Genomic DNA, 15,557 nt, shown 5'->3' with positions numbered 1-15,557 from the left:
AATGCTCACTGTTAGAGCATGCTGTGCTTGACTAAGAGCTTGTACATGCTCTGTGTACAGATGCAGTCTGAGAAATGTGCTCTGGGAAATCTTGTAGTAAGAGTAGATTACGTGAGTGGCAATGTAAAGCAGAAGGATTGTGTGCTGTTGCTGCACACAGTGAAGGTCAGCAGAAGAGCACATGTTCTGCAGATAGAGAGACAGAAAGCTACACAGTGCAGTTGTATAAGTAGACATTTCTGTTGAGTATTCTATTTTGACAACATTTATGCTCCAGAGTGGAATGAAAGCAAAAGCATTTCCTTTGCATCCACCCATCCACCCCCATCCTTCAAGTCAATCTAAATACTTCAATTTGATAAAATCAAGATATTTAATTAAGTTTTAACTGATTGTTATATTTTCTAGTCTAATTTAATCACATTTCGCCAACTATTAATCAAATTACCCCAATATTTTTTTTTTTATAAAATAGAAGTACTCAATTTTGAATAGGCTAAAATGAAATATTTGGGCTATATCACTATGCTTTTTTTAAGTTTTCCATTTGTAATTGATTTTTGCCAAGGGTGATGCCCTTTTGTGAAGGATTTTAGTTTTCATGAATTTATATGTCCTTGTACTATTCACAAGATCTAGGCTGTTGGTGCTACCAAAGATCTGATAGATTATTTTACTAACATCTTGCAGTGGGTTTGCTACATTTAGCTTCTTATGATTTCAGATTATTGTGTCAGTCAATAGATTTCATCCTTTGCTAACCTTATTGCCCATGTTGATTACTTTACCAGATAAAAGTAGAGGTAAGCAAAAAAAGTCATTGCATAACTTACGATTTACAAGCTTAGACGGCAATATTGGCTTGCACTTCTCAGGAGATGCCACATTCTCTTCATCTGTTACATACTCAAAATTAATAATAAACATCATTGCTACTCCCTCTTGATTTTTCACTGGAATTATGTGGGTGTTGCAAATGAAGGTAGACCCTGCAGATGGATTAAAAAAGAAAGAAAGAAATATATAAATGGATGGAAACATATTTTTTTCACTTTAGTAGGTCTAGTTACACCAGGAGACAGTGAAGAGTATTTATTTGAATTGAATAATTGAGCATTAAACATACTGTTCTTTAATTTCAACAGTAATGTTTTCATAGAAAGAAATACCACTTGGAGACTTACTTTTACCAAAAGTTGTCTTTGAAATGTAAATTTTAATTTTTGGTTTCTTTTGTTCACTGGAACGGCCTGTATAAATTGACTTGTAATATAGAGACATTTAACACCAAAAGTAGAAATGTGAACACTGTTCCAACCACAGTCCTTGCAAAGAAAGCAGGACCTGATTCTTCTAAATGTTGAACATTCTTCAAGCATTTGGTTCTATTACACAGGATGAGTCATGCATTAACTATTTATGGATGTAAATATACCACTATTCTTATTTTAGCTCTCAGTCTTTTGGGGACTTTGGGAAATGTTTAGGTTTGTGTTAAAAATTTTATTTGTAAGTTGTTTCATACTTCATCACAAAAATCTTCTAAACTGTGCTAATAATTTTCAATACTTCTCAGAAGGGTTTGACTTAAGTGTTATATACAATTTGAAGTATGAACTTAAAAATACCCTAACTTTCACATGTATGGAGCATACTCTGCCTATACTAAAAGTAATAGAGAGTGTAAACTTTCAATACCTTTGGTGCCCAGAATGTTCTTGTTTAAAAATCTAATTACAGATTTAAGGAGTTATTTGTGTTAATTCTTCCACTATGGCTTTAGAAGTTTCAGTTGACAAGGTCATTAGTTTTGATTTAATTCTTTCTATTAATGTTACAGAACATAGTGGTTCCAAAAATAATGTGATTGCTGTAAGCAATACAATAATGTGCTAAAAACTTCATGCAGACACAACTGTGAGACAGGGTCTTTCCATGCTAACTAGGGACTGGTTTAATGTACATCATCTGCAATTTAGGCACTCAAATGCAGTAATCACTGAAACTTGACAGCCTGTGCAGTTTGACAAAAACAGATCTTGATCTAGATTGTACAAGAGTATTTTTTTTGTTTGTTTCTATTGAGGAGAGAGATAGTACAATTTATATCATTACAACCAAGACCAGACTCTGGCCTCTAATATTTAATGCAGTACTTGTTATAATGTGGTATTTCTGGCAATTCGAGTTATGTATAAAATTGACATGCTGGCCTTTCAAGTTTTGCAGCTGTAACTTCCATCCATTTAATAAAACAGTTAAGCTGTGGCACTTGCCACAGTTTCCATGGTTACAAGCTCAATGTCTTTAGTAAACAGAAAATAAGCAATTTAAGACTGTTCTATTAGAGCTAAAAATAGAAGTGCTGCAGGCCAACCATTGCAACATAGACTGGTTAAACAGAAAGGCTGGAGAGAATTTAGAATAATCTTTGTGCTTTTAGCTAACAAATAAAATACATACTGAGTTCAAAAAGTCAAAATTATATTTATTAATTTGCTTGGAAGGCAATTACAATGGATGGTTTAGACATGAAGATTTATAGGCTGAGCAGGTATCCCCCCATATCTGGAACTGGGGCTTGGCTGAGGCATGCATGGCTTTGAATAACACTGCAGTGGATCAGAGGTTTGTCAGTATTTGCAAAGGGGGATGATGAGAACACTTCTTTAACAAGTTTCCTGCTTTTGAAGGCCAAGGGTTTTTCAGCTTTTGACATGCTTCCCACAGTGCTAAGTAATGACACTATTTCCCATTTGTGTAGAACATTCCTCCCTCAAGAATTTACAAACCTCATTTGTACTGGAGCTAGGGATTTGCATCTCTGGGGAGATGCAGGAGTTGTTTAACAGTCCACAGCTTTAGAATATGGCAAAAAGAGCAGATGATTGAAAATTTAAGCTCTATGTAGAAATATTTCAGGAACAAAAAATAGGAAATGTTCATGTGTGGTATAATTTAACATGGTTCCTTTGAAGACGAAATACACCATAGACTAATCAAGCCCACTGTAGTTCATTAGTCTGAATTTTTCAAAGAAAACGAGGCTTTTTAAAAGAAAAAGGAATATTTACTTTTTTTGCAATACTGGAAGTGGAAAGCTGCAAGTTAACGAAAATACAATGACAGTCACAGTCACTGTTTGTGACATTGTTAGTGTGTTTCGTTAGTACAGACACTGCAATCTGCCTTACACATCTCAGTATCTAGCTCTACTGAAGGGACAATAAAGAAATACAAAATTCAAAATAGCAAGGAATACTCTAGTGTGATTTAAAAAGAAGAGATGGGTACAAATAACATTGAAAAATTTAAAAGATAAGCTTTGAGTTGTTAGAGTTGATAGCAATAAAGAAATAATAATAAGAAGCTTGTTTACAAACAATCTTATTCAGTATTTGCACTCTGGCATCCCACTGCTCTTCATTGCACTCAGCATGTTTTTCCTGTTTTGTCTCTATGCTTAATATTTCAAAAGTAAGATATGCTTCTGATGAGCAACAAAAATAGTAATGTAGTTTTTGGAATTTGCATTTCTTATCTAACAGCACCGGTCAGGTGGATGATTTAATGAGAACAACTAAGAAAATAATACCTTTATAATTAATAAATTCAATATCCAGTAATGTATCTGAATTTTCTCATAATTAATACTGAGGAGTAATCATGAAATATACCTGGTTTGCTCTCTTGTTATCATCACTGGAGATGATAGAGGACAAGTTGGACATTTTCTTATTGGCTTGAATTCCATGGTTATAGGGACTTGTTTTCTTTTATTTAAGACATTGTGAAGCCCACTCTTTCATCTAGTTAAATTAGTGGAAAAATATCTATATGGGAAGAACAGATTTCAGTCCCCTACTTCCTGTGTGGATGTGATGTACATGGTTATGTATTCAATAGTATTATTTCACAAGACAACACAGACTTGTGTCAAGCAAATAACTGTAAAAATACATACACAAGTGACAATAAATATTTAGAAATAACAACTTAGGGTATAGAAGGGTTGTATAAGGATCTATTGCACCATTTGAGCAATTCTGATGAAGGAAAACCCATTTATCTATCTGTCTGCATAGTGTTTAAATCTGATTTGCTTCAAAAGATCAGTACAAGGCAGGAACATCAAGCCAATTAATCTGATTCCTAAACATTATTTACCTTTCCAGTGATTTTGTATGGAAGATTTTTGGGCAGATTTTTATCATACTGCATCTTCTAGATAAAACTGTACTGATTTATTAGAATTTTGGTAGTTCCAGTTATCAGCAATTTGGAGAGGACAATGCATCTAGTACAATGGTGAAGACACTCAAAATTTTCATATGACAAACTCTGACAATTAAGCTTTAAAAAATTACAAATCCCAAACAACTAATTTGATTCAGCCTTCCTGGGAACAAAATCTTCACATGCCATTTTATATGCCAAGCTCAAAGGATCCCTGAAAAATGAGGCATTTAGGTGATTGTGTTAATTCTGCAGAATTGCCATGGTTCACACAACAAGAGCCTTTCAAAATTCATCATGATTCTTCAGGATGGCTCTGGAACCCTCTTGCCCTGAATAGGTTTTACAGTTGCTATCTGTATTGTCCCATTTAAAAACTCAGACTCCTGCACTCAGTACAAATTTGAGGACAGCCTTTAGAAGGTGGAGACTGGTTTCAATATATTTTGGAACCAATCTTGGCTGCCTGTGCCAAAGAATTTATGACTTCTCAGATATTTTTTGTTACTAGAGCTGCTGTAGACAACTGACTATGGCTATAGAAAGAAAAATATTGAACATGTCCTCTGCACGCATGTAGAAATTTCTGGGCAGAGTGACCTCATACTCAAGTTTCCCAGGATTGTGACAATTTTTTACTTCTGTGGCTTACAAGTAGTTCAGTGCAGGCATCTCTACAATCCATAGCCACTTCTGCTCATTTGAAATTGAAGATAACAAAGAATAAATCAAAACATAACAAAGAAAGAGCCAACAACAGCTCGCCTACTAGAACAAGACCAAAGACAGTAAAAAAATAGAGGCAGAGACACTCTGCATTTCCAGATCTTGACTGTTCTGTTTGCTGTTTGCCAGACAGTCCTGAATGAAACATGTCTGCAGTACCACAATTTTATGGTAATACAGGGACAAGAGAAAGATCCTGGATATTCTTTAGACTTTTATAAAATAATCACTATTTTTATTTTGGAAATAAATACCCTCCAGTTCCCTTAATAGAATTCTCACTTTGTCATCAAAACAAATGCTCAAAATGCCTTCTCTCAGAGGCATAAGCTTAAAACTACCAATTATAGTAGAAATGCAATTAAATATATTTAATATTCAATTGTGTATTAAGCTTTGTCTTAATTCTGTCACAATTTTACTGACATGGGGCACAGAAAAGTCCACATAGATCCCATTTTGTTAGTAATTAAGTGAAATGCTGTTTTCATAGATTCTTTTTTGACTAGTTACTGTGAAATTATTAGAGTGTGATTGCTATTATAATACATAGAAACTTAATATTGCTCTTTTAATCAAGAGTTGATTTCTGTAAATGCAAAGAATGCTATGCATTCCAAAACATAACCAAACTTATTTTGTTATCCTATGTCCAGTTTATAGCGTTATTTTTCCTTTCATCATAGCATGGCTTATGGGGATTGCCCAATGTTAATAAGAACTCTGGGGAAAGAAAAGAGCTAATCTGACAGAGAATTAATGTGGAAGATCGGAAAACCATTTCTGTCTTTGCCTGTTCATCATGTAATCTTCATCTTTGGGATGAGGAGCCAAAGCATGGCTTTCTACTGACTGCTAAACTTCACAAACTCAATATCCTCTTCCTTCCTAATGGCCAAAAACCCCATCACTTTCTACTTCTTTCAGCTTGGGAATGGTCTTGGAAAGGTGTAATATTTTTCCAGGCATAACATAAAGGGAACTTAATGAAATTAAATTTATGTCCTAGTCTTGGAAAAGGAGATACTGTCCTGCTTTGTACAGACATTCAGGAAGGCTGAGACGGGGAGCTTTATCCACCCTGCTCAGCATACAAGTAGTAACAAGCCCCTTAGGACCATGTGAAATGCAGTTAATGAAAGTCTTGTTCTCTGGCCTAAACTGCTGTTTATAAACCATTTTATCACTAAATGTTGGCAGATAAAGGACATAGACATGCTTTTAATATGGAACGAGGAAGAGTCACAGGAATTGTGGGTAGAGGAATTACTTGGAAGGCAAGGTGGGAAGTGGGACACAATATCTTGTGAAATAAAGCTGTTGCTTGCAAAGAGCTGCTAAGACTTTCACATTCCTGAAATGCCCTAAGAATTGGGAGAATATTCATATTTTATACACCTTTGTGTGAGATGTAATTCTGGCTTAATTCCCTCTTGTTCCATAGCTACTTTCAGCCGAACTTTAAAAAAAGGAATGGCAGTAAGCCAAAACCTTTGTTTTTCCGATATGTTGTCAAGGTTCTAGTAACAAAATTTAAAAAAACTTGTTTTAGAAAACAAATACTGTCAATGGTGCAGAAGAATGACACCTGAAATCTACTGGTTGTAATTTATTGATGAGACCAGTATAGCAAAGTATTTTGTATTCTTGAAAGGTTACAGACAAAGAAAAAGAAATTGAAAAAAAAAGCCTGTGCCCAGGGAATATTTGCTCTGCTTTGTGTGATTTTTTGTGACTTAACTGTGAAGAAAGTCCTTTCTTTTATGCTTAAAATTCAGAAGCCTATTTACCCCCACTTTGAAGTCCACTCTAAGCAAACACTGTGTTAGGTGATGTTTAGTTGGCATTTAGGGACAATTGCACTGGGGATGTGTATTGAATAATCAAGCAAAGCAAATTTGTCAAATAATGAGGCATGATGTGTATTGTGATGTGGGGACTCAACATCCCCAATCAAGGACTGAAAACCCAATTCTTTCTGTTTCTATTCAAGCATAAGCCAGGAACAATGCAGTATGTCATAATGAATATTGTTTTAAGCAATGCAAAGTTTTACACTCTTTCTGAAATCATACTAAGTCTATTCCTGTAATGCTGTGTTGAAAAGAGCCATGCATAGTTTCACATGGTTTGTGCTAAAGGTTTCCCTTAGCAGCAGATACCTTTGCAAACCTATTTTTCTGTTAACTAAAACTAAGATTTATTAACAGATTTTCACAACTTAGTTTTCTTGTTTATACAATACAAATGAGTGGAAGAAGGACTGAATCGGCCCTGAGAATATTACCCAGCACTTTTTGATGTAGAACCATGTCTCTGGAGACAGATACCACATAATTACTTGCTCAATTCAGTTACAACCCCATGAGAAAAAATTGGACAAATGCTTCTGCCTGTTTGTACCTGCAGCTTTTTGCATCTTTGCAATTGATGTAATTTATTCAGACCTTTGGAGACATCTGATTTGTAAATACCCCATTTAAATTTAGTCACAACTTTAGCTTATAGCAAAGAATTACCTTTGGATGTTCCTTTCTTTCCTGCCCTGCATTTGTAATGCGGCTGCACACATAAGGAATAAGAGAAAACTTGATGCTAAGACTAAAGATGATTATATTGGTAGCTACAAAAAGCATCTGTTCTGAGTATTGCAGTTTGAATTGCAATTGTTGCCTGTTGCTGCCCTTCAGTTGGTAGTACTGGTATAATGGTGGTACTGGTATATATATTTATATTACTGGTATATGTATTATATATATTAGATGTGTGTGTGTATATATATATATACTGATAATTGGTGGTACTGGTATAATTTTACTTTCTTCTAAAGGTGTTAAAACTAAAGAGATGAAAAGGATTTTAATCAAACCAACATTAAAAATGAATGAAGAAATTAAGAATAACTCAAAGAAACTCTTGATCCCATTTTCACAATTGAATAAGTAGTAGATAACAGCCTCACACTATTAAACTGTGTCTCATAAATTTCCATATAGAACTTTGGGCAATGGGTTATACTACTCTCTTTAGCTTTTACCTATATCTTCTGAGCTGTATGTCACCATTTTCCAATTCTGTCTGACTGAAAATGAGCCACCATGAGTGGCAAGGATGGGAAATCCACATGCTTCCTATATCTGTGTGATTGTCTATTCTGAAAGACTCAATGCAGAGAGCAATTGAAAATAGATGTTAGATTGAAATGTATTATAACCCTTTCAATTGAATAGCTGTGTTTAAGGGGGATAGGTAGAGACAAGAAGAATGTATTTGGCTGACATTTATAGGGACCTTACAGTGATTAAATGAGACCTACTTCCTTTGGCATTTTACTCCATCCTCCTTAGCAAATATTCATTCTGTCACTGGAATTGTTGCTGATACTAAGATTTGATTTATAGGACCATTTAGATTTTGTAAGGTATTAACTTACACTGTTTAAAGGTGAGGGAAGAATTTTTAAAGTAACAAACTAAGAAAAAAATTGCCCTCTGGAAACTGTGGACAGGTTCATTACTGGACTGGCAAATATGAATATCTCATTTGCTCTCCTTTTAATCCCATTTGTAATATAATTGAATTGACAGATAAATACTGTTCAAATCTCATTCCAGCATTTCTTAGGCTACTGGGTTGCTAAAATTATTGCTAACATCCTAATTATAATATCTACACCTACACTAATAAGCTATGGTGATTAATTGAATGTGGAAAAAACATTTTGTATGGGAGAAAAATTTCTTGCTTTGTTGTTTAAGCATCTATAAGCATGTACAGAAGATACAGAGCAGTTAAATATTTGGCAAAGAAATTAAGTGAAAAATACATAAGCAGTGACATATTCATAAAGAAAAGACCAAGTAGAAAAGCATAGAGTGAAAAATGTTGAAAACTGTACATGGAGGGTAAAGATTTGTTTAGGTTCCAGGCTGCCTGTAGAATAATTGTATTGAAATCACAGGGTCAGAGAGTGCAAGGTAGGCTTTCTTCTTTCTGAGTCTGCTCGCCTGAAAACTACATTTTAGTTTTGTCAGAGGGGTTTTGTCAAGAGCACAGACTGAAGTCAGGAGGCTTGGTTCTGACAGTCAGTCTTGAACACTCAAGCTGATCTTTCTCAGAGGTACACTCTTTGTACATACATAGTGGGGGGAAAGCTGGTCTGAAATAGTTTTCTGGATGAGTTCTCATTACTGGAAGTTTGGAAAGATGGTATGCAAAAACATGAGTGTTACTTGGAATCATTCAGGCCCTAAACTTAGTCTAAAATCTCTTACGTGTTGTGTTTTGATTCCAGAAGAATGTAGCAAATAGTGTTACTTCTGAAAAGCAATGTCTCTGACTTGTTAATGGGGATATTTCTGTCTCTGCATATAGAGCTGAACATTTTGGGCCCAGATCCTTGCACCTATGTAAGGTTTCTAAGTGCATTGCACACTGTATTTATTACCTGATGCTACGAAATCAGACATAGAAGGTCAGGGCAGATTGCACAAAGGGGTACATCTATAAAAACAACTTAATTACTAAGCCTGTAAATCCTTTGCAAATCAATTGTCGAAATAACTGAGGAAGATTTTTCATTCTTTTGCGTTGTAAATGTTGCAGGCTATATGAAAGAAGTGAATCCAATGCTTCTTGTCCTATTTGCTTAGTAGAAATGCTTCTTTTGCAGACACTTGCAGTATAGTTATAGTGAATGCGAGATGTACTACAATTGATGAATTTCACAACTGAAGATTTTAACAGGGAAACATTGCAAACAGTGTTATTTTAGAAAGAAAGAAACTGAAATATTTCACTGAGAAATTTTCAAAATTAATTATTGATTCTTTTTAAAGGACAATATTAAAAAGTGGTTTTTTTTTCTACATTGCACATGATTCCTGTGAGAGAAAATATTTTAAATGTGCATTTTACTTGCAATATATTGAGAAGTAATTTTCAGCATTAACAGTGAATAGTAAGTCCTGTTTGCTCAACTGTGCGAATCACTTGAACTGAGGTAATTTTAATCAAAGATTTTTTTTTAGATACTACAATGTGGATATAGAGTTGACTAGTTTTCTGTCTATTAACAAAACAGAACTCAGAATGTAATATCTTAAAACATAAATCATCCCAATGTGGGATAGGAATAAAAAAATTACCGAAGTCCAACATCATTGGACTTTGGTCAGAACCACCTGAGAAGAGTCAGTGATTAAAGATCAGATTCATCTCTAAAATAAAAACATAATAACTTGGCTCAAATATAATGATGCAGCACTATGTTTTTAGTGATACCAAGAGGCATTTGTATTAGTTTAAGCAATTTTCAATAATTTTTCAGTCTTTGACAAGACAGAGAATTTTATTTTGGGAAGGTCATAGTAGGAATTGCATTAATTCAGCAGAATTATGTGCAAATGGAATAGGTTTGAAAACAACTGGTTTTAATAATGGAAATGCTTTGATTTTTTTTAAATTTACATTTTCAGTAAGCTTATTTGAAACATTGCACCAAACAAATACCAAAGGTATAGTTCAAGGTGAAAACATTGGTAGGACACATTTTCTCTCACGTTTTTCAACAGAAAATTAAAGAATTGCAGAATCCCAATGTCTGTTTAAATACTTTTCGTGAAAATTTCAAATTTAAATATTCCTTAAACGTAAATCTTTGCAAAAACAATGAGGTGAGAAATAATGGTTCTAATCTCTTATTTTTAGTTAGTTGGACAAGAGTTAGCAAATATTTAATTACATGTGCTAAAATTAAAGTTGTCTTTTTTCTTTACTTTTCCCCCTCAATTTTTCTCTATTTCCACCTCTCTAGTTCTTTTTTTTCCTCCTAGGTATTCTTTTCTAAACCCTCATTAAAAGCTATGCACCTCTGGGAATTCAACTGAGAAATGTCTTATTATGTTCATGAGAAAAAAGATCTCAGGTTTATTGAATATTGCCCATCTTGCAGAAAATGTGCAGACTAAGACTTTTTTTGTTAAAGTAACGTCATTTATTTTCCCAAATTTAACTACAAAACCTATTTTAAGAACTAACTGAATAACCTTGTAAAACAGAATGGAACAGAAAAAAACCCGAAAACCAACACCAAACCGCAAAATGAAAACCACAACTCCCCTCTAGAACTCCATTCTTGTAATTTGTTTCATTTATTCAAGGTATTGGTCCACAATACAACGTGCAGTAAAAGCATGATCCATATTCTGTCCTCACTGACACTCTGCCATTTCAAAGAGAGTATGGAGTTTTTTTTGATACAGTTATTAAAATATATCAAAAAGAAGTCATTAAATGGCCATGCAGTATGAAGGGTGATACAGAAAACCAGATAAACAGCAGGTCCCCTGAGGCAAAAGGGAAATGCTGTCATTTCTGCAAATTTTCACAAGTGCAATGTACATTCAGTTCCATTGCCCAAGTAGACGGAGCACCTAAATATGGGTGATTTTTTAATTGAAATCATACCCCTGGAAAATCATACTCATGGAAACATATCTTTCCTGATATTTTCTAAGTGAATTGATCATGAGTAGCTTGAAATACACAACCCCAAGCTTGTAGAAGAAGAATAAACTATGTCATCATATACAGGACTAGATTTAAAGTCATTGTGTTCCTTACAGTGGTTTACTGTAATCCAGAAAAAAGTATCTAAAGGGGAAGAATGGCCAGACACAAAATGAGGGATTCCTGTTGCATGCAGTAGCTATTATAAGGTCTTGATAACAGGGACAATGATGTAGAAACCCTATTCTGTGGGAAAGTAAACCCTGAAAGCTGGTGGAAGTAGTCAAACTATTTGGATCATAAAACAAATGCATGTAACCTCCCAGGACAAAAAAGTAGTGGTATTTGGGAATTCTTTTCAACACAAAATCATGGGATTTTGAATGCATATTAATATATGTGGTGGGAGGTCTACGTACAGAAGGTTTGTCAAACACACCAGCAAAATATTAAACTTCTTGTAAAAAGAATCTTTTTCCTAGTGAAAAATTTCCAAGCCAAACATAATGTATTTTTAATTCAAGTTCTCATTAGAACTGATAAATATGAATAACTTACTGGACTAGAAATTCACGGCTGCCCTAGGGGTGGTTTTCATGACCTGATTGCAATCAGTTTAGACAAACAAAGAACAATCCCAAGCAGCAAAATAGTGGTTTTTCTAAATGGGTAATTTTCTATGGTTGAGAAAAATGTAAGCAGAAATAATTGGGAGAAGAAATCAGACAAACACATGAATGAAAAATTGCAATTCTTAATGAGAATGTTAAATAACTAAAGAGTAGCTATTCAAAGGTGCTGAAGATCTTAGCAAGTCCATCTGCACTGAGTGCAAATGTAAGTGTAACAAATAGGGATTAAAAGCTACCTAGTGAATGGAGAATAGAGGAAGTAAATACACATCTCTGGAAACTAAGAGGTATGGAACACCTCAAGTGGACAGAGAAATGTGACAGCTAAGGAGACTAATGAGAGAAAGTGAATACTCTCACTAGTGAATACAAGAAGCGAAAAAAAAAAAAAAAAAAGGAAGAAATTCTTTACTCTGGGTGTACTGAAGTTCTGTAACAGGTTACCCAGAGAAGCCATAGATGCTCCATCCCTGGCGTGTTCAGATAGGGCTCTGAGTAACCTGTTCTAGTGGAAGGTGCTCCTGCCCACGTCAGGGGGATTGGAAGGAGAGGCTCTTTAAGGTTCTTTCCAACCCAAGCCTTTCTATGGATCTACGATTGTGCCAACATCCATAAAAGGGATACAGTGGCAATGAAATGACTGCATTGTAGTGAGACTGACATCAGTTGTAAGCAAAATAAGGAAACCTGTAATGTTAGATTAATTTAAGAAAGAATACCTGACAGGAATGTAATTAATGTCACTCAGTGTCGTAATGCAGACCTTATTAATGGACAAATAAATCTCATTTTATATTTATATTCTTTGTATGAAAACCCCAACCAAGTAGTCATTACAGACATATGCATTTATAAGGCAGTCTACTGAATTTTATGCAATATTCTAATAAAGTAATAGAACTACAATTGTAAAAAAGCTCATTACATGGTTTACAAATTGTCTGAGAACTTCTGAAAAGTCATTAATGGAGAATGACAATTCAGTGCCAGTTTCTAGTGAAAGTCCACAGAAATGACCACAGTAGCATTAATTTGCTTTGAAAAGATGTGAAGAAAATATAAAATCCTTCTATGAAATGCATGGATGCTTCATAAACTAGTTGTGAAGTGGCTAATGATGTGCTAATGAGTCAAAATAGAAGCATTTAAATTATTCTGTAAGTGGGACATAAAATGCAAAAAATGCAATATGAAATGGTAGATTTAGTCAGACAGTTAAAGAACCAGGGCATGTAGGCTAAAATGAAAAAAGATAGCTATAGCCTGGAATGTACTGTCTCACAAAAGAAATAATAGGATAATATGTAATAATGGTGAACAGAGCCTGAACAAAGAAACAGAATAAGAAGTCAACCTTTCCTTATATATATGGCACTTAGGGGACTAAAACTGGATTGTTGCATACATTTTCTGGCATCTGAATTCTTAAAGTCCATTGCAAAATGGAAGGGGGCATAAAAATGACCAGAGGAATAGCATTCTTCAGAATGGTGTGATTGACATCTTTCAGATGTCAATCTTCATTGTTTAGTGAAAAGTGGTTTGAGAAGTGACTTGCATTACAATCAGAAACTTCATGGAAGGAGTGCTGAATACTAAAGAGCTGTTGAGTCTAGCAGAAAGAACCTGAATCTCTAGAAGTTAAAGCAGATAATTCAAGCTGTATCCTCTGGATACAAAGGATAAGAGGAAGCAGTGGTTATCCCTCTTTTTGTGTTTTTAAATCAAGATTGGAAGAAACAGACAAGTCCTTTTATTCAACAAAACCACCTATGTAATATTAATTTTCATAAAGTTCTAATATTTCTTCTTAGTATCTCATTTCAGTCAAGGAGGATTTCAGACCTTTCTGTCTCAATTTTTCTCTGAATACACAGTACTCCACAAACTAAGACGTTGCCTCTGTCCTTCCTGTATTTGGAATTAAAATTTCATATGCTCTCCTTAGTGAATTGGTAAAATTACAAAAGCTGTTCATGATTTTGTCAGATTTCAATGTTCTGATCTTAGTAAGATGTGGAATCCCAGTGGAAGCAAGGCCAAGTCACGTGGGAAGAATACAGAGAGGCTACTTGCCACTGTAGGAAGACATTTTGTGTGGTCAAACCTCAGCTGGAGTTGACAGTCCTGATGGGTCCCTTCCTACACAGCATATTCTATGATTCAATGATTCCTTTGGATCCTGTTTGAGCATGTTTTGGCACATCCATTTGTAATTGTGGTGTAGCAGTGGATTAAATTCACAAAGCATGATTCCTAATCTCTTCCTCTCTCCTGCTGATGGACACAGCAGCAGATGGCTGTGGATGCACATGCCTGTTTTTCACTCAGATGCATCAGCAGTGCTAAGTCAGTACTCTCCAGGGCAATGTGTATGGAGGTGCTGTGCCTCTGTTTTTCTCATTCGCTCCTCATCAGCAAAGGGCAGCAGCTCCCAACACTGACCCTCCCAATAATGGTTGCAGGAGAGTGTGTTTGACTGTCTGGGCTGCATTCATTGCTCAAATAGGTTTCCTGTCTCCTTTAGGAAAAAGGCACAGGACAGATGGTGATGCAGGGTGAAAGCACTGCCAGTGCAAAATCATTATCATTAACTACATTTCCCCACAAATAATACATATTTATCTATCAAAATGAAATCTCCCTTGTGAAATGTTAGAACTTTCCTTTGCAATAATTCTTTTAGAATAAAAGCTCTTTTTATCTACTAATAACTCCACTTGATTAACCATGAGCGTAACTGTTCCTGGACACGGCAGTGGAATTTATTCTTTATTTTTGAAAGTAAATCCAGCTTAACATCCCATAACCTTCACAGAAAGCTCATGTTCTTAGGTTGGAATCGTGCCCTTAGTATCCATACTTGATGGCTTCACATGATGTCCTGACTACCCATATGTATGTCCATCTGTTAGGCTGGCATGGTGCCCTCCCACAAGTTGCTGGACTTTGGCCCTAGGACACGGCTGAGGACTCAATGCTTACTTAAATACTTATGTGACTTCCTGTCTCTGTGGGCGTGTGCGTGTGTGCGCTGTAACCCTCCTGCTTCTAATGGACAGGATGGAAGGTATTTGCCTAATTTGCTTTGGGAAAAACAGTCTAAATGTAACCCAGAAGAACTTTAGATAGGGGTGTTTTTGATAGAAAAATGGTAAGCAATTCCGTGGAGTGAGTTGGATTTTCCAAGCTGGGTATATAAATCTAAACAGTTTACTAGCAAAGCATTATTTTTTCTTAGGAAGAAATGCAAATCCTACAGAGGGAGAAAAAGGTCTGTGGTAAATAGTAATTTTGAGACAGACCATTAACAGACACAAGAATGAAGTTTTCATGAGCTAAACACTAAATGGAGGTGGGTTTAGAAAGGTATCCTTCCTGAAACGGCCAGACTTTTGAGTCTTCATATAGTATTTCATCTTGCTTATCATGATTTTATTTTGCCAGCTTTGT

The 15,557-nt window shown here is 35.1% G+C and overlaps 1 protein-coding gene across 6 annotated transcripts in view; it reads right to left on the bottom strand.

The window, feature by feature from the left end:
* KCNH7 (potassium voltage-gated channel subfamily H member 7) overlaps positions 1 to 15,557 on the bottom strand; it is a 204,764-nt gene that overhangs the window by 80,738 nt on the left and 108,469 nt on the right. For all 6 annotated transcript variants that reach the window (XM_064434691.1, XM_064434697.1, XM_064434693.1 and 3 more), the window contains exon 3: positions 834 to 989. In XM_064434691.1, the coding sequence (XP_064290761.1) occupies positions 834 to 989 (156 nt within the window). The remainder of the gene's footprint in view (positions 1 to 833; positions 990 to 15,557) is intronic.

The sequence above is a fragment of the Passer domesticus genome, chromosome 10 (genome assembly GCF_036417665.1).
Source record: "Passer domesticus isolate bPasDom1 chromosome 10, bPasDom1.hap1, whole genome shotgun sequence".
Classification (NCBI taxonomy): Eukaryota; Metazoa; Chordata; class Aves; order Passeriformes; family Passeridae; genus Passer; species Passer domesticus.
This window is presented reverse-complemented; position numbering and strand designations above follow the sequence as displayed.